Source organism: Ruditapes philippinarum, unplaced genomic scaffold (genome assembly GCF_026571515.1).
Source record: "Ruditapes philippinarum isolate M1 unplaced genomic scaffold, ASM2657151v2 ctg777_1_1_1_1, whole genome shotgun sequence".
Taxonomy (NCBI): domain Eukaryota; kingdom Metazoa; phylum Mollusca; class Bivalvia; order Venerida; family Veneridae; genus Ruditapes; species Ruditapes philippinarum.
The window spans coordinates 17,981-41,763 of NW_026854029.1; the positions used below are offsets into that span (position 1 = coordinate 17,981).

Genomic DNA, 23,783 nt, shown 5'->3' on the forward strand with positions numbered 1-23,783 from the left:
TTTGTAGTAAGAGTTTCCGATTTGTTCATTTTTATCACAGTTCACAATTAAAACAAAACACTCAATAAATTGACATAACCTGGCAGAGCCAGACATTTCCATTATCAAATATATAATCATATTTTCATCATATATTTACAAATGTAATATTGTTAATGAAGAATAATTTTCTTTAAAAGAAAAACAACAACAAAACAAAAGAATCAACGTCATATAAATATAGCAAACAAATTTAGACAACATGCCTAAAATGTTTAACATGACAAATGTGCAAAACTGCATTTTTGCTTTCCTAATCACATTCATCAACGCCAGTCAACACAGATACAGAGGAACCTGTCTTATCCGGGCTCATCCGGACCAGAAGAAAGTTCGGATTAGAAACACAACACTTTCACAACACAAGTCGTAAAACTACTCTGTAAAATTAATTTTCTTTTGTTATGAAAACGCTAATAAAGACCCCCATTACACCGGGTCAGTCCGTTTTTATCCTGGGTCCAATAAAAAGTAAAAGAACATTGCATAATGTCACCATTTTACACTGTCACACGCAAGTATATTAATTCCATCTTGTACTAAATTAAAATTCACTGCCGATTGCTTGTAAATCTGAAGATCTTTAAAGCATCCATTGAATGGCTCCAAAAAATATCCAAGAGTATTGTGTGCCACGTCATTGTCTTTGAACGATCCTTTAAAAACAAAATAAGTTCGTCTTTATTTAAACATGCTCATGCCCTCAAATGAGTTAACAATTTTTCGAAAAGAAAATTTATGAAACATACATTCAAATGAACAAATGTTACTTAAATTTCAAGTGAAACTTTGCCTGTTTTATGTAAAATATAAAAGAATTTACTATTTTCATCGTTTCACCGGCATATTTATATCCCGTTACTGGCGGATGGAGAGCAAATTCGCGTATTTTGACGTATAACATGTTCTGGCTTAATTTATACTCACGACAGTGTCTAAAAAGTTTCAAAAATAATTATAGTATAACAAATCTTGGAGCGTCCTACTTTAAGCTAAATACATAAAAACTGTAAAGAAGAAGGTCGATTCTTGAAAGAATCTGTAATGTTAAAAACAATCCACACAAAATGGTTAAACATTTTTACCTATATAGAACGCTCCGAAAGTGTCCAAAGTGAAAAAGTCTCCGGATACTCGACTTTCGTACGTCAGCTCATCAATTTTCAGAACTAACAGTTGCTTTTCCCTGAAATATATTAATAAGTTTGTAATTATCTTCAGTGTCTTGTAAAAAAAACCATTATAGAAAAAATTTCGTTTCGTTGACAAAATATATACGGACCTTCAGTTAATGTCCTTTTATAACCGTGGAAAAATGAGAAAGCTACACTCATTACACTCGTAAGAAAAAAGCAAGTTTTAACTATCAATAAACAGCAAGAAATAATAGTAATCATAATAATTAAAAACCAACAAAAAATCAAAAGAAATAAAAAAAAAACGACCCCCCAAAAAACAACAAAAAAAACAACAACGCAAGTATTTTTCAACACGTACTAAAGTAATGCTGGCTTATGTAATTTGAAACATCACTGCATGTCCAAGTATGCATATTAAAATAAACTACAACATTCCTTGACTGTTATAGTGTGAGATCTCGATATACTGACTGTGCATTAGCGCCTTTCGGAATTGAACAATCACGTAAAAAACGTGCAAACACTTATGAAAATAAACCTTGTTTTGGGGTTTTTTTTCAGTTACGCACTGGCCTTCAGTTTTAACACACATCACGACTGCATGTGTTCTTCAGTACTGGTCATGTACATCAATGAAAACATTTACAGGTTTTCTAATAAGACACTATAATCTTGAACATTGGGATAAAATACTAACGGGAACATTATAGCACATGTATAAACTTAATCTCAAATGCCGTCTGCATTTGTTCGTTCATCGCATCATTTTGTTATTAAAATAAATAGTGATAACTACGAGACCTTAATCCGGTCGACATGAGAGTCTTCGGAAATGACTGGTAAAAGAGGAGTCACTGCTGAATGACGACTTTGCCTCCACACTCAAACATGCGGACATTTTGTTTCAAAGCTTTAGTTATCAAGTGTTGGTGGTATTGAGAGGGGCGCCTATATGATTGTACGATATGAAGACTATCGATGCTAGTACAATTAACGAAGGACTTTTCTACTTTACTTAAAAAAATGAGTGATGTGTCATATGCCATGCTGTTACAACACTGAACCTCAGGTTAGAAGTTATATTTTATAAAATGGTAGTTTAAAGATATACTGTGCTCATCCTTGAGTAAAATACTTTAATCACAGAAATTTATTGAAATCTATAAAATTCTTATTGAGTATGTCTAATCTGAATAAAAGAATGAATAAACTATGTACGTGAAGCTGCGTTCTTTTGGTTGGTCTTTTCTTAAAAAAAACTACCATTATATTTCATATTGTGACCACCTATAGTGTGTAGAATCTTAAACAAACTATATCTACTTTATGTGAAGTTAAAACATGTTTATTTTATTTTTACAAAGAGACTGTGTAGCAATAATCAATAACTTCTAATATCAAATTTGAGCATAGTTTATCTTTAAGATGTATAATCAAGAATGCATCTAAAGAACTCTTTAAAGAACCAATTCTAATTAATTAAATTCCAAAATCCCAATTAATTCCAACTGTATTTGAACTTCCAAAAAAGGAGACATAAGATGTGTAAAATGAGATAATATTTCACCTTTCAATTGTAATATTATGCCATTTTCCATCACTAAACTTCAGAGGTGTGATTATTTCTCCTTTTGAGTACCAACCAAGATTCCAAACAAGTTTCAGTAGGCCATCTTGTATTCCTACGCCAAGATAATCTTCATCGTCCGTGTACGTCTTTTGGCGAAAAAAAAGAGTAACAGATTAAATAGTAAAAATACCCATTTTAATGTGATTGAAATTGCAAAACGTTTATTTCTTATCATCATAACATACAATGTAATTAAATTTTAAGTAAAGGTTATGGTATACATGTATTTTGTACGGAGTAAATAAAACCACCGTTTTTTGAAGAATTGCATTCAAAGTGGCAAAATAACATATTCGGCATTTTTTAAAGTTGGTTTAGTGTTTCAGTTGGGCGGAAAATGAGGCAAGGGACAGAAGCCAACATAACACAAACCAGCCATTAATGCGCGTTGAAATCGCTGCCCATGCATATTTAAGAACACTTTTCAAGATTGTTTTACTTTTAGACGATTTTGAACATATTTGAAGCAAAAGAATGTCCCTTGTTTGCTCTTTTGTGTCAAGCAATTACTAAAAATGGAGTGTTCATGTTTTTTGTTAGGTTAATAAATTACCTGTCCATTCCATAACATAATGCAGTTTATAACTGTCGTTTTAAATGAAAACGAGATATCCGTTTTTGATGTATTACTCCGCGGGAAATCGTCATCAATAAAGTTCATATAACTTCCGGTCGAGAAGTAAACAGAATTCTTTAGATCCGCCACTGAAATATACATATGCACACATTTATTACTTTTTTCTTGACCTTTTCCCTGCAGCAACCGGAAGTGACGAGTCTTGCCACCAGAACACGGCTAGTCAGGCCAGCCTGCACATGCCTACTTACAAATGCGGAAGCTGTGCTAGTCAATATAAGAAATTCAGTAGGGGTAATGGTTAAGATTTCAATTTTCAATTAATAACACAACAACATTTTAGGGATGATAAGACATACTTATAAAAAAAGTTTTAAAAAATCAAAATCAAGGTACATGTACATGTAATTGATCGAATTTAGCTTCGGCAAAATCAGCACTGTTGCTTTTTCAACATTGTAGATTTACTGTTGTTAAAACATAATTATTAATTTTTTATTTCTTTTACTACATTTTTTTATATTTGGGATAATTGGAAATTATTTTGTGGTCGAGGACCAATTTTTATCATTACAACCAAGTAAAATATATAGTTTTAATGTACCATCGCTACAGAACCTTCCCTGCCATCCTATGAAACAATCACATTTATAACTGTCGTCCCCTGCTGCTCTACAGATGCCATGTACACAGCTGTGGTTAGAGCATTGTACGGGTATGTCACACGTTTCACCAACAAACGAGCCCGTACAACTACAGCTAAACTCATCATCAGCTTCAACAGAACATGTTCCTCCATTCCTGCAAACATCGTACCCGCATCTTGTACCGTCACAGTCTTCAATGTTACGGCCGTATTTTGCTCCTGAAACAGTGAAATTATTTTAGACAAAGTCAATATAAGATAGCAGCTATTACAGAAATCAACAATAAATGTAATGTTTACTTTGATATCTTTTATCAAAAGACCAAACCTCCGGTCAGTGGGCAAGAAATCGCTCTAAATCATACTACAGCATAATAATCCGGGAAAAGGGTAAAATGATCTCTTATTATTTGCAATGGCATATAGCAGAATTGGCGCGATAACTAGTTATGGGATTTAAACCAAATAAATGATCTCTTTACCTTCAAATATGATATTGATATCGAAATCTTGTGAAATTATAAAATAATATTTAAACGAATTATTTTGTTAATTGGTACAATTGTCTAATTTTTTATTCGAATTTAGAAACTTCTCATTCAGCTTTTTGTTATACAACAGATATGCATATAAACTAAATAGATTTGCTTTTTATAATAACATGTTATTCCATTAAACTTCATACTAAGTAAAAGTACCATTTTGATTCAGTTGTAACTGCTTTTCGTTCACGGCAAAGTCCCTGATGCAACCATGAAACGCTTCTGGTTCGTTCTCAAAAGCTTCTGGGGAAGCATCTTCTAAGTCTGGAAGACCGCCTATAAAATGATAACAATGCAGTTAAATTTATCAATTCATGTAATGTACGAGCTTGACGTAACTGAAAATACAAAAAAAAAGCTTTAAACATGGACAACTTAAGTATTCAAGACATATGAGTCATTAATGGTTAGTGAAAATTCAAAGATAATTTCGAGTACCGATGAAAAAGTCTGTTGTAACATCTAGAAATGTCATCATTCCTTGTAACTGTTCTGTGACCGTTTCATCATCTACAGAAATGTAGAAGTGTGTCACATTTCTTCCTGCTTCTACAGTATACCATCTATCTGTAATTAGAAAACAAATTAGTAGTAATAAATCGATGGCCTTTATACATTATCCATCATAAAGATATGTGTAAAGAAATATTTACTTTTTAAAATTTTGTTGGGTATACAAGTCGTGGTTCACAAACAATCATTTAAGTTCTGTATGTATGATTTCATTGTCAATCAATAAGTCGATTCAAGCCTTCAGCACGAGCATTCACCAATGGTCCGATCTTATTCCAGTCGTAACATATTTTAGGATTAATGAATTTTTATATTCCACCAACGAAGCAGTATCTTAACAAGGATTGAAAAAGTTACCTACCCGGATTAGAAACCTCGGTCATATGTTCAATCATATTTACTCCAGCCCCTACATCGATTCTCAGCTGTAAACGCTTGTTATTTAATATTAAGGACAGAAAATCGCCAGAATGACTATGAAGGCGTTGGGCAACATAGAAAAGAAGTCCCTCAGACATATTCGGTTTGATCTGAAGCTGAATCTGTATCTGACGTTTGATATACAACGGTTGGAACGCCATGTAAGACCCTTCTCCGAGGAACATTGGGTCACTGATGTTCATGTCTACAAAATGGGAAATCATATTCACGAGTTGCCGTAAAATATTACTGCAATTGTGGCATATAAGTAGGAAGCTAACCCATTAAAGGCGGATGGTTTTACATGAGGTTTCCTAAATTAGGAAAGCTGGAAAGTACATTGTTGTTGTTACAAAATATTAAAACCTAATGGATATCAGGAAAAATGTATTCTTTGAATTCTCTTCTTTAATTCCGTCTAGGCTGCTATTGACATATTCTGCTCTGCAACCTTAAGTTTTACGGAATAAATTGTCGAGAGCATGGAAATCTGACATTTTAATATTTTTTTAAACAACTGATTCGAAAAATTAGTTTTATGCTATTCACAAGTTATGAGACGGAAACAAAACACCTACAAAGCTTATTTCTTCAAACAGCAAATAATATAAGTACAGTCAAATTAGATAGCAACAATATGAAATGAATTTATTTATTTACGCCGAGCAAAAAAATTTTTATGCGGGAGATAAGTAAAATATTGGCATGCTCTTTGGTGTTCGTTTTAACCGGTATGTATCATACTACCTTCATCACAATGTGTCCCTCTCTTTCCAAGTGGGCAAAGGCAGTGGTAGCCATCAGACATTTTGGGAACACACGTACTTCCGTCTCCACACGCATGAGCAAGATCACAAACAGTAATAACATCTGTACAGAATGTGCCTTTCCAGCCTTCTTTACAAGCACAACTGAAATAAGAAATTTTTGATCTCAAGTTCCAAATCTACCAAATATTTTTGTCTTTGTTTTTTCCAAACTAAACGGTAAGATTAAATATTTTCTACTTTCAGTTCTTAGTGTTATATGATATTTAAATGCTATATTGACAATAAAGTCTCGCAATTCTACTCACTTTACATTATGTATATACTTCTTGGATTAGGCAAAAAGACATAATAATGTTCATTTAGAATATGCAACCCTTTAAAGTATAATAATAGAATGTTCAAGTTGGCAAGGTATAAACATGAATAAGATTAGCTTACTAAATTGAAGCGCCAAGATCTCGACAATCAGCGCCATTTTGACACATGTTTTGGTCGCAAGACATTGAGGAACACTCCCCTACATTTCTGCCATTTATAACATGTCCAGGTGGGTTACCGGGGACAATAAACTGTGTAATATCGCTTCTTATCCTGATGTTGAAAATGCACCCTGAAACAAATATATTATTGATATATTGTCGATATCATTTTCAGTTTTAACTCATTATGAATGTTGTATAAATAACTTTATACATTTTTCTTTCTTAAAAAGAGCAACACTTCAGTTTCAATTTATCGTTTATCGAAATTTTCAATGCTTTCAAAAGGTTATGGGGGACACACTAATAAAAAGCCATAAATGAACAAAAACCAACCAAGAAACTCGCATTTCAAATCTATAACATTTTCTTAATTTGTTAAAAAAAACTTCTATCACGCCTTTGTGCAACTACTAGCAAAGGGGAGTTTATAGTTTTTTACGATCTCGCAGATGACGATGAAATTAATGAACAACACATTCAAGTTCTGAATTCATTTATAATAGGCAGTGCATGTATGTATGTAGTATATGCCTAATGCGGGTCCATCCGCCCGAAATAGCACAACATGCAGCTTTTGTTGTCGAGTACGGACCCCGGGTATGTCACCATTCATGCCCTTAAAGACTTAATTTTGAAGAACAAAGTGGCATAATTTACATGCAATTTCCACGGAGTGTTAGCCAAAGATATGAATTTTGAGCCAAAAGTAGGTCACTGTACGGCGGTCAATGAGAACCTTAATGTACAGTAACCTGAGACTTAATGAAAGGGTAGCCCTTACATGGGCTGTTGGTGCCAGCAAAAGGCCTGTCGTTCAAGCCGTCTAACCGTGCTAGGGGCTCACGAACCCTGTCGACTCAAAGCCTACTTTGTAGGGCCACTCCCCTCGGCTTTAGTCAGGACATCGGCAGCTGGTCGGCAGTACAAGTTCCGATCTTTTGCGCCGTCCCCAGTTTTCAAATCTTCTGCCGATGCCCTGTGTTCTCTCACCGAGGTACACATACCGAGGGGAAGAGAGAAGATAGGCAGTGCATGTTTATAAATGTGAATAAATACATGTATTGATTTAATCTTTCTTTTAATATTCCAATTTATCTTATGCTGACCTTTGAACCCATCATCAAAGTCCGCCCCATTTGGCAAAACTCCAATTTCTGACACATCGACGTTACCAAAGTAGAGTTTTGAGTTTGTATTTAGTGCCGTTAGAACACCGGGACTCTTTCCAGTTATATTTCGCTGGTTGTCGACCTGAAGCCAACCAGAGTTTCCAGCTCGTCCAAGTTTTATGGAATGGTGATGTATGGTCTCGTCAAGTTTTCTTGCACTATAAATCTGTCCATAGCCTGAAAATAGTAAATCCATAACCTAAAAACATTAAATTTCACATTGACGTATTAGTACTGGATAGAATTAAACATTGGTTAAATGCAGGTGTTATATTTTTATCGTGTACAAAACGATTTTGTTTGATGTCAGTCACACCCTTTTGTCACGAAAGATGACATACTGGGTACACTCTCAGATGCAACATTGTTGTCATTCGACTGTTTTTGTGGGTTTTTTTCCATCAGTCCTTAGACACATTTATTTTGATACAGATCTCATTTCCTATCCCGAACACAGCAAACGCTCTAGTTATTATATGGATATAAAATGCCTTACCCGAGCCAAGATCAAATCTGTACACGACAAAACCGAATTCCAAACCCACAGCCATAAAATCTCTCCTACCGTCATATGAACCTAATATTAATATAAAACATACCACAATCACTTAATACATTTAGGAAAATAGTTAGTACATGTAATTATACAATAAAAAATGCGAGGCAAACGTATGCCAGGATATTTTCAATGTTATTATACAATAAAAGTTGGGGTGGGCACATATATTATAAATTTATTAAATGTACAGTGCTCACAAGATATTTTCAAACCCATATGTCCGCAAACATAACCAAAAGCTGCGTGACAGAAGTATGCAACTATATTTCCCAAGCAATTTTACACTTTGTACGACAAACTTGGTAAAAAGTAGCAATCTCACCCGTATTTCCCATAAATAGGATCAAACTTGTGTCGGCAGATGTATTATCAAGTATGATGTCGAATTCAAGTTCTATATCAGTCTCGACATAGTGTGGATGCGCGTATGCGATATATGAACTGTAGCCATATTTGTCTCCAACAAAGTGAGGTATTGCTACAGGTAAAACTGAAATAAATATACCATTTAACAGATGTTGATCAATTCATCTACAAATGCAACTGCATGCAAATAAAAGTCAGTCTTTTTTGTGGTTTAAAAATATGCAAGTGTCAAGTGACATTGAAAACGGTTTCATTTTGAAACGTCATATTTAAAAATTCTACGCGATTTGCCGAATAACCCTTTTATAGTAATAGTAATGACGATAACGCCCGTAACTTAATAATTTGATGACCATTTTCAGTGAATATTTCCTTTACATTTGCCTTAATAACAACCCTGGGCTTGTTGATCAAAGCGAAAAGATTCATCACCCTGAAATAGCCTTTCGGCGAATTTGAAGATGTTTAGTAAGGATTAAGCAAGCATGGCAAAATGGTAAGATTTATTAAAGGTTGCTCCTTTCTTTGTAACATTATAATTATGTACGCTTTAATAATGAACTAAAGATGAAATTTTCATATTTAATAAACCTTCTAATTTGAAATATTTGAATATGTGCGAATATTTCATACTTGGATTTGAACCCTCAATTACATAATTATTTATCTTATTACCTTCTTTACACAGAGCACCACCTCTACCATACGGACAAAGACACAACTGATCACGAGCCTTTTCTTGAATTATGCATGTTCCGCCATGTTGACATGGATTGACGTCACACAACTTCCGTTCGCAGAGGGCGCCACCATATCCGGAAGGACAACTGCAGTACCATTCTTCACCAGAACTTTGTTGAGGTGAAGAAATACTTTATACAATTCAATGTAACCTTATACGAAGCTGTTTCGTGATGTGCAGATGCGGTTAAATTTCGCATTACTAAGAACTTTTATCAGTCTCCATACTATTTGATTGGTTCTCTAAGATATAGGTTAGGGAATTCATGATTAATTTGCTATACGACCTTTACAAATATTCATACTCATAAAATACCGGTGATTCATTCAATATGACTCTTGGAGTTTGCCGTAATATTCAAGAAAATTTATAAACATTTATTAAGATGATCTTTACTGAAACACTAACATTACATTTGCTTGCTACACAATGACGTACTTATAACCTGTATGTGGTGCGATTTCAATCAAGCATGAAATCAATTATAATTCCTAAATTGAAATAATGGAATAATTAAAGCCACGGTGTCAAAAGTATGTTATATACACCAAATACCTGTGACAAGTAGCTCCATTTTTACACGGATCGTGCTGACACACGGGAACATTACAGTTGTCAATATTGACCCCTCTAATCGGCATGGTAACGAGGTCAATCTCTTTTTTATTGATCTGCAAATTATGGATACAGCCAATGAAGCCGTCCATTATGTGAGTACCGGAAATGACATCATCTGTGTATGTGTACCGTGGTATTCCTCCTAGAAGAAAACACCTTTAATTGTGTTACTTTAATTAAAAATAAGAAAATGCCACAATACAACAATTTTTTACCAAAATTATAGAAAGCGCTGAAAATAAAATAGTTATTGATAAAGACAGCAAAATGTAAACAAAGTGGTATTTTGATTTCCATATAAAATACTCGACCACTATCACGTACTGTACTAATCACCAAAACGTAGAAGTAAAAGATGAGTTAGTTGTATGGCCAAGTAGTAGTTTTTTGTAAATTGTAACAGGACATCAAAAATAAAAAGCTTTAGATAAAAAAAAACAGTTTTATAATTTTTGATAAGCCCAATGACTGCTTTTTCCTTAAAATGAGCATATTTTCCGTGTGTCTATTTAAGCCATATTTATCAAAAATAATTATTAACTGTAGACATTTTCTTAAATTTACACACAATATCCTTGAGACAACCGTGAAAGAACCATTTGCCTGATTTCGATGCGTTCTTACCGGAATTTACCTTATGCATAGTATTTTAAGTTCATAATGAAATGAGAGTTATGATGCATTTAATTGTAATAGTATGGAGGTTCTTCTGCACAAAAATATCAGGCCCATACTCGAACGCTAGCAAAATGTCGGGGAGATTTCCGTGTTTTTTGTTTTTTTTGGGGGGGGGGGGGGGGGCACGCAATTTTGTGTATAAAAAGTGAATATATTAACCGTATAAACACCATTTGCCAGATTCCGACGCGGATTCGTTTTTTTATTAGTTATATGAGCCTTCTATACATAAACATAAGGCCCAAAGTCCAAATCTAATCCAAGTAATATGTCCAGCAGATTTCCCCTTGCCATGCTCGGTTATTTGGACCGGAGAGTTGTTCTTTCTGTACGAATATAAACTGTAGAAATTTTTGTTTAAAAAAAATACACCAAATTCTTGAGCCAACCATGAAAACAACATTTGTCTGATTCCGATGCGGATTCGATTTTGTACAAGTTTGGTAGTAATAAGAGGCCCATCAAAACATTTTATCAAAAGCAATGGATTCTTTAAATTATTTTCACTTGGCTTTATAGGAGGTCTAACGCATGTGTCTGCTGTGAAATCGTACTTTAGAAATATTTGCGCATTCTGATCAGTTTGATTAATTTAAATAATGTTGTCTTGCCACCGACAGCTTTTGATTCGGTTCTCATCAGGGACGGGAAAACTATCCAGTTCGCTAACAGGAAAGTGGTTCTACTCAGGTCTCCGTTTGTGCATAAAATAACGCATGGAATATGATTTGAGGTAATGCTGGAAAATCTACATGACATTCATTGTGTTGGTGAGAACAAAGCTAAAATAATTATAAAGAATACCTAGATACAGATTTCCTAGTAACTGGGAATGTCTGACTGTTAGTATAGGACTACTGACAAACACCCTGGAGTTGACAATGACAGCTGATGAGCACCATTCTCCTGGTCCTGATGACCACACTTGTCTTGAAAATAAATTAAAAAACAAATGTCTTGTTTTTACGCTCATCAAACATATTTATGGCCATATAACAGGCTTTCCTGGATAACTATCCAGCCATTATCAATTTCTCCGCAAGTGACCGGCTACTAATCCCACATGATTTATGAGTCAACGGTGGGACAAAAGACCATTTCATTCAATGCCGGTCATCAATTAGATTATTGTCACGGATAAACTTCGACTCGCCTGGAGATATAACTAACAACATACCTGATACAGTTTAACAGAGAAAATAGTATTTCAACGGTCTTCTCGATTAAATACAAAAAGGCAATATTTATTGCGAAACTTTGCTTAAAATGAACTAAATAAATCTTACACGGTGAAATTGCATTTAATGTTTCAGGAAAAATTGATTATTATGCATTATTAAAATCATAAATTAGAATAATGGCAATTTAGTGTTATTTATAGAATCTTTATCTATCATCCTTGTTCATTACAAAAATATTTTTAAGTACTTTATACCGTATGACAATTTCATATACATCGCCAGTATTGACTGTCATGCCAGTTTCGACAACTCCATTCATGAAACCGTCGCACGAAAATATGTAACGAAGCTCCCCATTGGTCAAATAGAGACGCATAAATGCAGCCTGTTTATAATCTGCTTCTCGATTGGCTGAATACAAAATTGTATCGTCCATCTGAGTGGTCTTTATTGAAACATATATCTCGTTTGATTGGTCAGAAGATATATCTGGCGGAGTCAGCTCAAGATAAGACGAGCCAATGAAAGCTGGATAATAAATCAGCTTTTCTAAAATAGACAAAATTAAGGAGTGCATATTAAACGCATTATTTATATGATGTGCAGCAGGAAAGCATACTTTTGTATGTATAATATCATTTGTAGAAAATTAAGTAAATTCATTAGTAAACAGTAGCCGTTTATAAAGTTTGTATAAACATCACGATTATCCAATTAAAAATTGACGTTACAAACGAGAAGTATAAAATCATATAGACACCCCAACGTGCTAAAAGCGCATAATGTAGAGTAAATTTCAAACTAAATAGGTAAAAGTACCTGAAAAATAAAACTATAGGAAGATTATTGAAGGTATTAAGCTCATACCATTTTCACACCTTGGTCCGTAGAACGGCAGTTGACAAGAACATCTGGGTACTTGTACATTGAAAATTGTCATGGTAACGGTGCATGTTCCGCCATTTTCACACACATAACCATCACAAGCCGTTGCCTCTGTAAGGAAAGAACTGTTTTAGGCAAGTCGGTGTGTATCCGAGGTTGATTCATTTGCGAAGATGAAAAGGAACAATAAATACAAGTAATTTTGTCTGTGGCAAATAACATAATTTGGTTTTCCCAAGAAATGAATAAATGGATAGTCCGTTTCATTTTTGATTGGTTATAAATAACAAAACCAATAGGGCCAGTCAATTCTAACACTAAATCATATCATACTCGTATTGATTTATTTGTTGAAGTCAATGGGGTTGAAAGGTGATAGTTGAAAATGGTCGACAAATAGTGAGGATACAATAATATAGCGTTTTATACTTTTAAAGGATGAACATTACCTGTCTGACACTTTTGGCCTATATATTTATCCCCACAATCACAGTAGACTCCGGATATATCCTCTTTGCAATCCCCACCATTAAAGCATCCGAAAGATTCACACGAAGTAGATGGCCCTGGTGTCGTAGTTGATAAGGAAAGCGTTGAAAAAGGCGCGCTTTTAGATGGCTGTATAGTGACAGAAGCGGTTGATGAAAATTCTGTTGAATATGTAAACGTCGAAAGTCCAAGAGTCGATGTTGAAGACGCATGGAAAGACGACGAATACAAATTGGGAGATGTCAATGATCCATACTGTGATATTCCTGAATTTACAAATGTAGCCACAGCTGATTCTGTTGAAGAAGATAATAAGTTATCAAACAATGTTGATGTCGGTTGCAGTATTCCTGAGGATGACATTTGTAAGATAGTTGATGTTGATTCAATTCCAGAAATCGTAACAGATGTGATTATGAATGAACTACTCTCAGATGAAAACAAGTTGGAAGACATGTTTGGAATGGTTGACACAGATGTAACACTATGTTTACTCTTACTTATTACGTCATTCGAACTACTTCTCTCATAAGTTTTTGTAATCTCTAAGCTAGGTGTTGTCAAAATGGTATTTTCATCTGAAGGGCTTAAAGAATTTGAACTGACCAGAGACACTGGACTAATATCGGGTGACGACATGATTTTTGACGATTCAATGGCAAAATCAGTAGATGCAGAATGCGTGATTGCCCAGCTTGCTTCAGATTTGTTTACCGACAACTTCGATGGCCTTGAATATGAAGTTAAAAGGTTAGACGTCACGAAAAAAGATGTACTTGGGAACGCAGGTGATGACATTGGTGAAGCTTTTGTTAGAAAGGAGATTTCCTTGCTATATGTTGGAGATAATGCTGTCGACGACATTGTTGGTAATATTGAAGAGATTGTTCGTAACATATGACTTGTCTGAAAATCACCGCTGAATGATGTTGTCTTCAGACTTTCACTGCTTCTTTGAATTAATGTTCTAGAACGACTTGAACCCAGAGTCGTGTGTGATTTTGATGACGATAGTTTAGAAAGGTTCGATGGAACAAGAGATACGGTGGTATTAATCGATGTTTTCTCAGATAAATCAGATAAATTCAAACTTTGAAATGAAGTTACACTATCTAATGACATATACATAGTTGAGGAGAAATCTAAATCTGTGGAAGTTCTAAGGTCACCTGAAATCACCAAAGATGCTGCTGATTGTTGTGATAAAGAATCAGTTGATATCGTAGAAGAAATTGTAAAATCAGAAGTAGTCCTTTGTGTGAAATCTGACATTGTCTGAGTAACTGAACTTGACATCAATGTAGAACGCGATAACGTGCTTTCTGATGTCAAAAATGGTTTTGTAGTCGAAAGTCGTAAAGTTGAACTAGATGTGTGTTTTTCTTGACTTACTGAATTGTCTATGGAAGTAAACATCGGGACGCTCCTACTTGAAAAGTCCATTGTATGTGTTGCTGTAAATGTCTGTTCGAATGAGACTGGTGTTGAGTCGCCACTAGATTGCTGAAGACTCGCGCTAGAACTTGAGTAGAAAATATTTTCAGATGTGCTAATGTATTTCGACAATGAAGACAGCGACTTATCGGAAAAGTTTGATGACTGTTCCAGTTGAACGATGGTTGTTTGTGTTGATACAGCCTCAGAAGATAGAGCAAATGAAACAGATTTTGAGAAGAGACTACTTGAGATTAATGCCGGTGAGTATGATACTTCTGTCTGTGTAAATGAGGGATGTACGAGGTTAGATGAATCAGAAATTTCTGTCATTGAGGACATTAATATTGAGCTTGGAGGAATTGATGTTGTGATATGATCAGTACTATATGTTTGATGTATGAATGAGGAAGACTTTGATGGTGATATATGTGACAAAGATGTTGTGGAAGATGCCGGCAGACCAAATGTTGATGAAGCAGATGATACGCTTGAAGCATCTTTTAAAGGAGTGGTAGGAACAAATAGTTTGGAAGATGACAAATGTGGAATACTTGATGCGATATCTGATGAGAAAACTGTGCTTTCTTTTGATGTAGATACGTAAGAGTTGAATTTTGTTGGATTGATCATTGTAGATTTTAGTGTGGTTGACTGTCTAGAAAGTTCATTTGAAGTGGTACTACTGAAATAATCTGAAGTAAATGAAGTGGAAGAAGACAATGCCGTGCTTGAAATATATTGTGATGCACTTGCAGGAGGGGTTACACTTATACTTGAATATTCGACCGACATCTCTGATATACTTTTTTTGCTAGATGAATAATTCCATAACGTTGATGTTGCAGATGAATAATTCATTGATGTTACTGTTGCAGTTGAATGACTCAATGATGTTAATGGTGCAGTTGAAAGATTCAAGGAATTAGACGTTGAAGTTGGGAGTTTTAAAGAAGTGAACGTTGTAGATGGAGGGTTCAAAGAAGTCGACCCTGCGATTGGAATATTCAAGGAAGTAGACGCAGCTGTTGGAAGATTCAAAGAAGTCCATGTTGCAGCTGAATGATTCAAGGAAGTTGTTTTTACAATTGAATGAGTCAATGAAGATGGTATTGCAATTGAATAATTCAAGGAAGACATTGACATGACAAGAGAAGTTTCACTTTTACTTGGAAAATAAGTTTTGTTGTACAAACTTGAAATCATACTGTTTGATGTGCTAACTGCAGAGACTAATTCCATTGAAAATACTGACGTAGACAAAAGCCCGGACGATGAGATCCGAATAGCACCTGTTGATGATGTTTTTTCAAGTTGAAATGAGGTAGATGACACGGTCTTAATTAAACTGTCAGGAAGTGATCTTGAAATAGAAGCAAAGCCTGTTCTCGTTGTAATATCAACTGATTCTGAGGCAGGCGTATACTGTATAACGGAAGATGGGCTAATAGATAAATGTGTAACGTAGTCACTCGTTGACATGTAAGTTTGAACACTTGGTATTGAATATAAAGCTGAAGTTGAGATATACGTTACAAATGATGATGATGGTGTCATAAAGAACGATGATAAAGACAATGATGTACTATCAGTTAATGATGAAGTTGTTGATAATATACTTGAAGATATCACAGTTGGTAACACATTTTGGCATAAATCGCCAGTAAATCCATGCGGGCATATACATTGAAAACCACCAGGAATATTTGAGCAATTGGCTTCATTTTGGCACGGTTCTTCAATACAGAAGTCAATCATTTGCGCACAAGTTTTGCCCGTAAATCCATATGCACATATACAACGGAAATCAAATTCAGCATTTATACAATTCCCGTCATTTTCACACGGCGTGTTTAGGCAATAATCTACAACGTCAGCACACTGTTTTCCTGTTAAATACTCTGGACAAATGCAGACAAAATCGTCTGCAAGTGAAACACATGTTCCTAGAACACATGGTGCACTGTCACAAAAATCTACAAGCTCGTTACACGTACTTCCTGTGTATGGTAGCTTACAACTACACTGATAACCGGAAACGGTGTTCATACAAGTACCATTGTTTAAACAGGGGGCGCTTTGACAAGCGTCTATCAGATCCAGACAATGCTCTCCGGTATATGGAGTCGAGCAGAGACATCTGTATCCCCCAATAAAACTTACACAAATGCTGTCGTGAAAACATGGATTTCTCCGGCAAAAGTCGACAGCTTCGTCGCATGTAGGACCTTGGTATTCTCTAGTACAATTACACTCGAATCTGTAAAAAATAAACCATACATTATGTCAAGCTATCCTATATATTATTCAATGTTAACCAAATTTAACTTTTAAGAGTTTGAAAACTCATTAAATCTCCCTTATCTAGGGAAATATAATATCTCATTTCGTATCCGGCGCAATCAGACAGCTATGTGATATTTATATTATTTTAAAATTCAAATGCAAGAAAGAATAAACATGCACTAGTATTGTATTTGGTGGATTTAAACTCGATTTTGTTTGCATAAATATAGTCTTCAACTCCTTGCATTAAATTACTTTTTTGTTTACATGTTTAGTTTCTTAGCGTAAGTTAGACGAAAGCCCGTATCCGTTTTGTGTAGTCTTACTATTGTGTTCGATGTCCTTATCCGAAGACTGACAAGTTGCGATTTTAAATCAAACTGTAAGTTTACCCATTATGGAGATCCATGCAGTCAGCACCATTCAGACACGGGTCCGAAGCACAATCGTCTATATTATCTTGACAATTCTGACCCTGCCAACCCGGTGTACAATGACAAATATACCCGGCTGTAATATCCTCGCATGTGGAGTTGTTCTCGCAAGGCATTGACAAACACTCATTTATATTCACCTCACAATGAATTCCCATGAACCCTGAAATGAAACATGTTAAAAAGTAAAAGACTATTTGGAATAAACAACATATTTTCTTTTAGAATTTAACCTAGCAATATCTATACTAAAGTATTATTACGACCCCTTCTGAAGCACAAATTAAGGTATCTTTAAATTAGTGCTAGAAAAATAGTCCGCCTTATGCTCGGCAATTAATATAGAATTTAATTAAAGCCGCATGTTCAGAAGGTTGAGGGTAAAAGAAACACACTGATTTCAATGACTTAGAGTTGATTAACGTTGTCCTGCTGACACAACTCCGACGTTTTCTAACTCATATAGAAGCAAAATGGTTAAAAATGTTGCTGATCCAACCTGTTTGGCCCATGAATACAAGTTAATGTTTGTTTTGGTGATTTTGACCTTGGTTTTATCTACGAAATTTACACATGTCTCGTATGTTTATTATTAACTTATTGTTCTTTTCATTTATAAATGCAATCGTTGCATACACAATTCATTTCCTGAATTATATTGAATATTAACCGGATATAGACACTAGACAGTTACAAAAAGCTTAATAAGCACTTTTGCTTATTGTTCAATATGAAATAAACTAATATTATAAATTAAACCTGGTAAGCAGTAGCATCTGTATTGGCCATCAGGAGGAACAATGCAGTTTGCGTTATTTTGACACGGATTATATTCTGGCGCGCAAGGATTGAACTGAACCTCGCATAGTAGTCCGGTGTAAAATGGCGGACATCTACATTTGAATCCACCAATCACATCGATGCATTGCGCATTATTTTGGCATTCGTTGTTTTCGCATTCGTTCACTTCTTGTGAGCAATTAACACCAAACCATCCTTCCATACACTCACATCTGAATCAAAAACGAAAAGTATTCATACGGTATTTAGTTAAGCAGCTGTTTTGTACATATAAGATAATCAAGGGAAGATGTTGATAAAAACTCGTTCACGATATACTGGTCGTTTTCCCGATTAAGATCCATCCCATGATAAAAGGCACTAGCTGTTTTTCTAAATGAGTAAGAATCTTTAATGGCTACCATCTTAGTGCCTAAATTGTTCTTGGTAGCTTTCTATCTGAAGGAAAATTAATAATAATTTCAAAGGAATTTGGAGGTTACGTACATGTACCATGGAGGAACCGTACCACTGCATAAACGTACCAATTTTGGAGGTTACGTACCACATATAATTATATAGAAGTAAAGGGATAATAATTAATAAGGGATAAATTATAAAATTATAAATTATTCTTTAAATTTGTGCATTAATCGATCTCCTCTACTAACCTTCAGTAATCGATTCAAACATAAGTAAATACCTGTAAGAGTTAAAGAGATCCACACAAACTGCTCCATTTTCGCACGGCTGCCATGAAGAACACTCGTCTCGTTCCCGCTCACATAATGAACCTTCATATCCCGGTTTGCACGTGCACATGTAGCCCAAATGTAAGTCAGTACATGTTGCATTATTTTTGCAGGAATTACCTTAAATTTTATTAATGAATGAGTGAAGATAAATATTAAATGAATAATAAACTTGATGGAACTGAGCGATTATAACTTATATAAAATATCTGAAATCTTTATATGACTTTTTATTTAGGAGTACATGTAAAATGAAATATTAAGGGTCAGATTGATATATTTGTGAACTCACTGCTATACTTTTGGTAGTAGATTGTATTTTATGTTATGTAATTCACATGAAAATGTTTTCAATAGTGTTGGTAAATTAAGGAATGAAATATTGTGTTCCTTTAACCAATTCTTCAACAAATATACGCACCTATGCAGTCATCTACAGGGAAATTACAATAATCCCCCACCCATCCTGGCTCACACAGACAACTGTAATCATTGATACCGTCTATACACAGTCCATTACCAGAACAGGAAGTGAAGTTTTCAAGATCACAGTCTTCTAAATTTATCTCACACCGAGGCCCTGCAGACATAATTAAAATACTTAATATGATATGGGTTTCAAGAAAAAAAAAACATTAGAGAGCCAACACAATAGTATCAAATTAAAAACCTATAAAAGTAAATACTAAGTTAGCGCGATATCCGAATATCAGCATTTAAATAGTAACTTCTTTAGGATGTTGAGCGTAATTTATGGCTTGATTGCCGATAACACTTTTAATAAGATGTAGTTGAAACACCATTCATTCTCAGTATAAGCCAATTATATATAGTATGTATTTAAGAAATCTACTCTTATAAAATTGAAGATGACCTTATAAGTTCATTTAGTGATGCTGACAAAGACCACTTTGATTATTTATGTCTTAATTCATATTTATCAGATAAGTAAACTCCTACCCGAGAATCCAGTGATACAGTCACATACAAAACCACTGAGTGACTCGTTAAAACCGACATCATTTCTGCATAATGCCTCGTTTTCACATGGTGCGTTGTCACACGGAAGTAGTGTACAGTTGTCTCCCCTAAATGGCGGGAAACACTCGCAAGCGTAACCGTTTACGAGATCTACACATTTACCGTTCTGCAGACATGGACTTGATGTGCATTCGTCAATGTTCACCTGACAGAGAAAAAATGAATGTCTGATATTTAAAATGAAACAAAATGCATAAAGTTGTTAATAATAAAACTCGAATGATCTTAACAGAACGTCACAAGTTATTTGCAGTCCACAGCGATAGATCCTAATTGATTCTGCCAAGTTATTGATAAGTTTATTGTATTGATAAAGGTAAACGGTTACAGTGAAAGAAAAAATAAATGTGAAAAACAAACTTCGATATTTACTAAGCCGACAGTAACTGTTTAACTGTTGCGGCGTTCCATATTTTCATTTGCATATTCAGCTTCTAAGATAAGATGCCTAATGGAATCAAAATAAGTTAAAGGCCCATTATGCTGCAGCATTGATTTTATTTTCTGCTTCTCAAAATAGTGTCCAGTTATAGTGTCCAAAAAGAGTTCGTCATTGGCCAATAACATAAAAAAATTGTTTGCTTCTGTTGCTTTTTGGAAATTAGTACATAGTTACATTGTATAGTAATTACGTATTTTGTATGGAAGTCAAAATACATCTTTTTTTATATTTACTACTTTTATGACGAATAATGTCACATTCAGCGTTAATTACATCATAATACATGTTCTAATACCTTCATTAAAACGTTTAAAACACATGTTTGCCTTTTTTTAAAAGAAGGGAAAATCGTTTCTGAGGCATAATGTGCCTTTAAGCTAAATAATCTGCTATCAATTCTAGAGAAGTTACACATGTAATGCTTTACAACTTTTATAATGTTCAAAAGTTGAACATATGTGTAAATCTTTTCGAATTTTGCGGTATTGAATGTATATGATATTAATAGTTCTGGCTTCCATAACTTTAAGTATCGCTTTTATTTTGACGTTGTGCTAAACAGGTCTGGTCTAGCAGTACTATAGAACCTGTCCGCTGAAGTCTCTTTAGCTATGATACGAACCTGACATTCATTGCCCGTGAATCCCGGTAAACACGTGCACGTGTATCCTGCAACAATATCTATGCACGTGGCATTATTGCGACATGGGGAACTAATGCAGTCATCGAAATTGATTTCACAGTTTTCTCCTGCAAAACCTATGTAAAAGAAAAAGAAATTGATCTAGAATTATAATCACCCGTAATACACTGAGACAATAAATTATGGAAGACCGTTAATACAATAATGATGCTAACTGATACAGTTTAATATATTTACGATGGCGGAAGTTCCTCGGATAAAAATGTTTACCACATGAATATTTTGTATTGCAATGTATTACAAATTCCAAAAAAGGCAGCTTGCACTTATTAGAGTTAAGTTTAGCGCATGTCAGACTATATATTAGCTACACTGTGTTTAAGAATTTACGAGCTCAACATCAAAATTACAAAAATCGTGTCCTTGAAATCTTATGGCGATTTTATCAATGAACAACAGTGGCGCTACTTAAAAGCTACACTGTATCTTAAAGCCACACTAACTAAACACTTCATATGGAAAACAAACTAGGACATAATAATATGTCCGTGAGTTAACGGAAATGCATGTTATTGAAGCAAATGAAAGTCTTCCCGGCAAAGGCAAGATTGGTGATCATTGTATTATTTATGCGGAATTTTACCTCATTATAGCTTTGGCAAAACAGCATTGAAACCGCGATATTCACTGTAGAACAAAAGTCCGTTTAAAGATAGACCACTTAAATAACTCGATGAATTTTGTTTGAAGAAGTTGAATCTCTTAAATTCTGTATATGTTACAACTGTATTACAAAAAGCTTTCAAGTGTTTACAAACCGTCTACACAGAAACATCGGTAACCATCTTCCGTATCCTCACATAGTGCATTGTTCTTACACGGAAGACCAGCACACGTGACTTCTTGACACTGTATGGGAATTGCTGAAAATACAACATACAGTCTTTCTCATTCTAAAAATACAATGTTTTTTGAAGAAATTTAATTATGCTTTGAAAAATCTAAATACGCGATTACATGAATACGGACGCCTACAGAAATCATCATTAACTAGAATAAGTGTCATTCGTCCATTATAAAATTCCTAAATTATATTCTTAAAACAAGCTACTATAGTATGCGTTCAACCAGACGCCCTACATATTAGAAAAGTGAAAGCGTACTTGAAAATTGACGATTTTTCTCCGTAACAATGAGGGTCAAGATTTTAATAATGGATGGATAACCTTAAGAAATTAAAGTTCAAATGATTATTTCATTCATTAAATAAGTTGCGCTATCCTGATTGATTTAACAAACTTACCATTATACGTAATTAAAATCCACACCATTCCGAAAATAATCATTTTCGTACTTTAACGTCATTCTTCATTTCGAATATTAACTACCATTTCACAAAATTGAATTATTTCCTCGTGCAGTACATGCAATTTGTAGTAAATGAAGTTTTCATGCGCGTGCAAAAGTACTCGCGTTTTATTGGTCATTTTTCACATTTTCTATCCAAGTTTCTTGCAACAGCTAACAATTATCTTTGCGCAAACTTCAATATGTTGGGTATGTTTTCTCGAAACGAGTAAAATAGTACTTATATAATTCCTTTAATTTCCTATCACTCTTCGAAGGACATTTGAGTTTTACTTCAAACTATGTTCCTCATATTGATTAAATTCGTTTGTTACACAAGAAAACAAATCCATCGCATTAACATCTAATGCATTGCACACGTTTCTTTACAAATAATCTTTAAAATAGGCCTACTGTATATTGCTTGACTAGAAATTGTTTTACTTCGTTTCTTTTCTTTTAACAGATTCTTTTCATATACACCATTGCAATATTATGTAAATACAATGATAAATTCCAGTTCCTATTCATCAAATGCTCACAACTTGATAATAGCAAATAAATAAGTCTCCATATTGTTTATATGTAAATAATAACACTTTTATTTTATCAAATATAAATCGCGCTACAACGCTACGAAATTGCCGATGTATTCGGGCTAAGAAATCATTAATGTATTTAAAGTCATTCCATATGCAGAAAAAAACTGATACAATAAATCCCGCTTTCCTTGTGTTTATCAAAGGCGCTAAATTGATTACAGATTTTCTAAATAACTTGATAAATAATTCTGTATATACATCTGTAACGTTGTTGGGGTTTAAATCAATGCTGGTAAATATTTTATAGAAAGGAGATTATTCATCATGGAATGCAACATCTTGCACGCACGCCGGTCAATATTTGGTCATATGACATTCTATAAAATCAGGTACGTATATTAATATACGTACCTGATAAAATATATATTGCACGCTTGCCGGTCAATATTTGCTCAAATGACATTCTATAAACTTGAACAGGTCAATATTTGATCAAATGACATTCAATAACATGTATATTGTACTTGAAACAGGTCATTATTTGGTTATATGATATTCTATAAAATAATATTGCACGCTTGCCTGTCAATATTTGCTCAAATGACACTCTATAAACTTGAACAGGTCAATATTTGAT

The 23,783-nt window shown here is 34.3% G+C and overlaps 1 protein-coding gene across 1 annotated transcript; it reads right to left on the bottom strand.

Annotated features, from left to right (window-relative positions):
* Positions 1 to 65: 65 nt before the first annotated feature.
* LOC132738717 (protein eyes shut homolog) lies at positions 66 to 23,436 on the bottom strand. Its single transcript, XM_060726309.1, has 27 exons — positions 22,561 to 23,436; positions 22,076 to 22,180; positions 21,237 to 21,373; positions 20,092 to 20,317; positions 19,553 to 19,711; positions 19,083 to 19,251; positions 18,359 to 18,612; positions 17,558 to 17,762; positions 13,406 to 17,139; positions 12,939 to 13,067; positions 12,326 to 12,620; positions 11,695 to 11,819; positions 10,150 to 10,354; positions 9,528 to 9,703; positions 8,809 to 8,976; positions 8,424 to 8,504; positions 7,865 to 8,104; positions 6,715 to 6,886; positions 6,254 to 6,417; positions 5,448 to 5,711; positions 5,012 to 5,140; positions 4,730 to 4,849; positions 3,990 to 4,250; positions 3,362 to 3,513; positions 2,746 to 2,894; positions 1,125 to 1,225; positions 66 to 695 (listed from the first exon to the last, which is right to left on the bottom strand). The coding sequence occupies exons 1-27, from the start codon at positions 22,601 to 22,603 to the stop codon at positions 532 to 534; spliced, it is 8,127 nt and encodes a 2,708-aa protein (XP_060582292.1). The 5' UTR covers positions 22,604 to 23,436; the 3' UTR covers positions 66 to 531.
* Positions 23,437 to 23,783: the final 347 nt, after the last annotated feature.

Coding starts and splice junctions, on each gene's coding strand:
- LOC132738717 (XM_060726309.1), bottom strand. CDS start 22,603: ATGATTATTTTCGGAATGGTGTGGATTTTAATTACGTATAATG. Junction 19,712..20,091: donor CTGTATCACTGGATTCTCGG/GTAGGAGTTTAC, acceptor TTATGTCTGCAG/GGCCTCGGTGTGAGATAAAT. Junction 4,251..4,729: donor GTTACAACTGAATCAAAATG/GTACTTTTACTT, acceptor TCACTGTTTCAG/GAGCAAAATACGGCCGTAAC.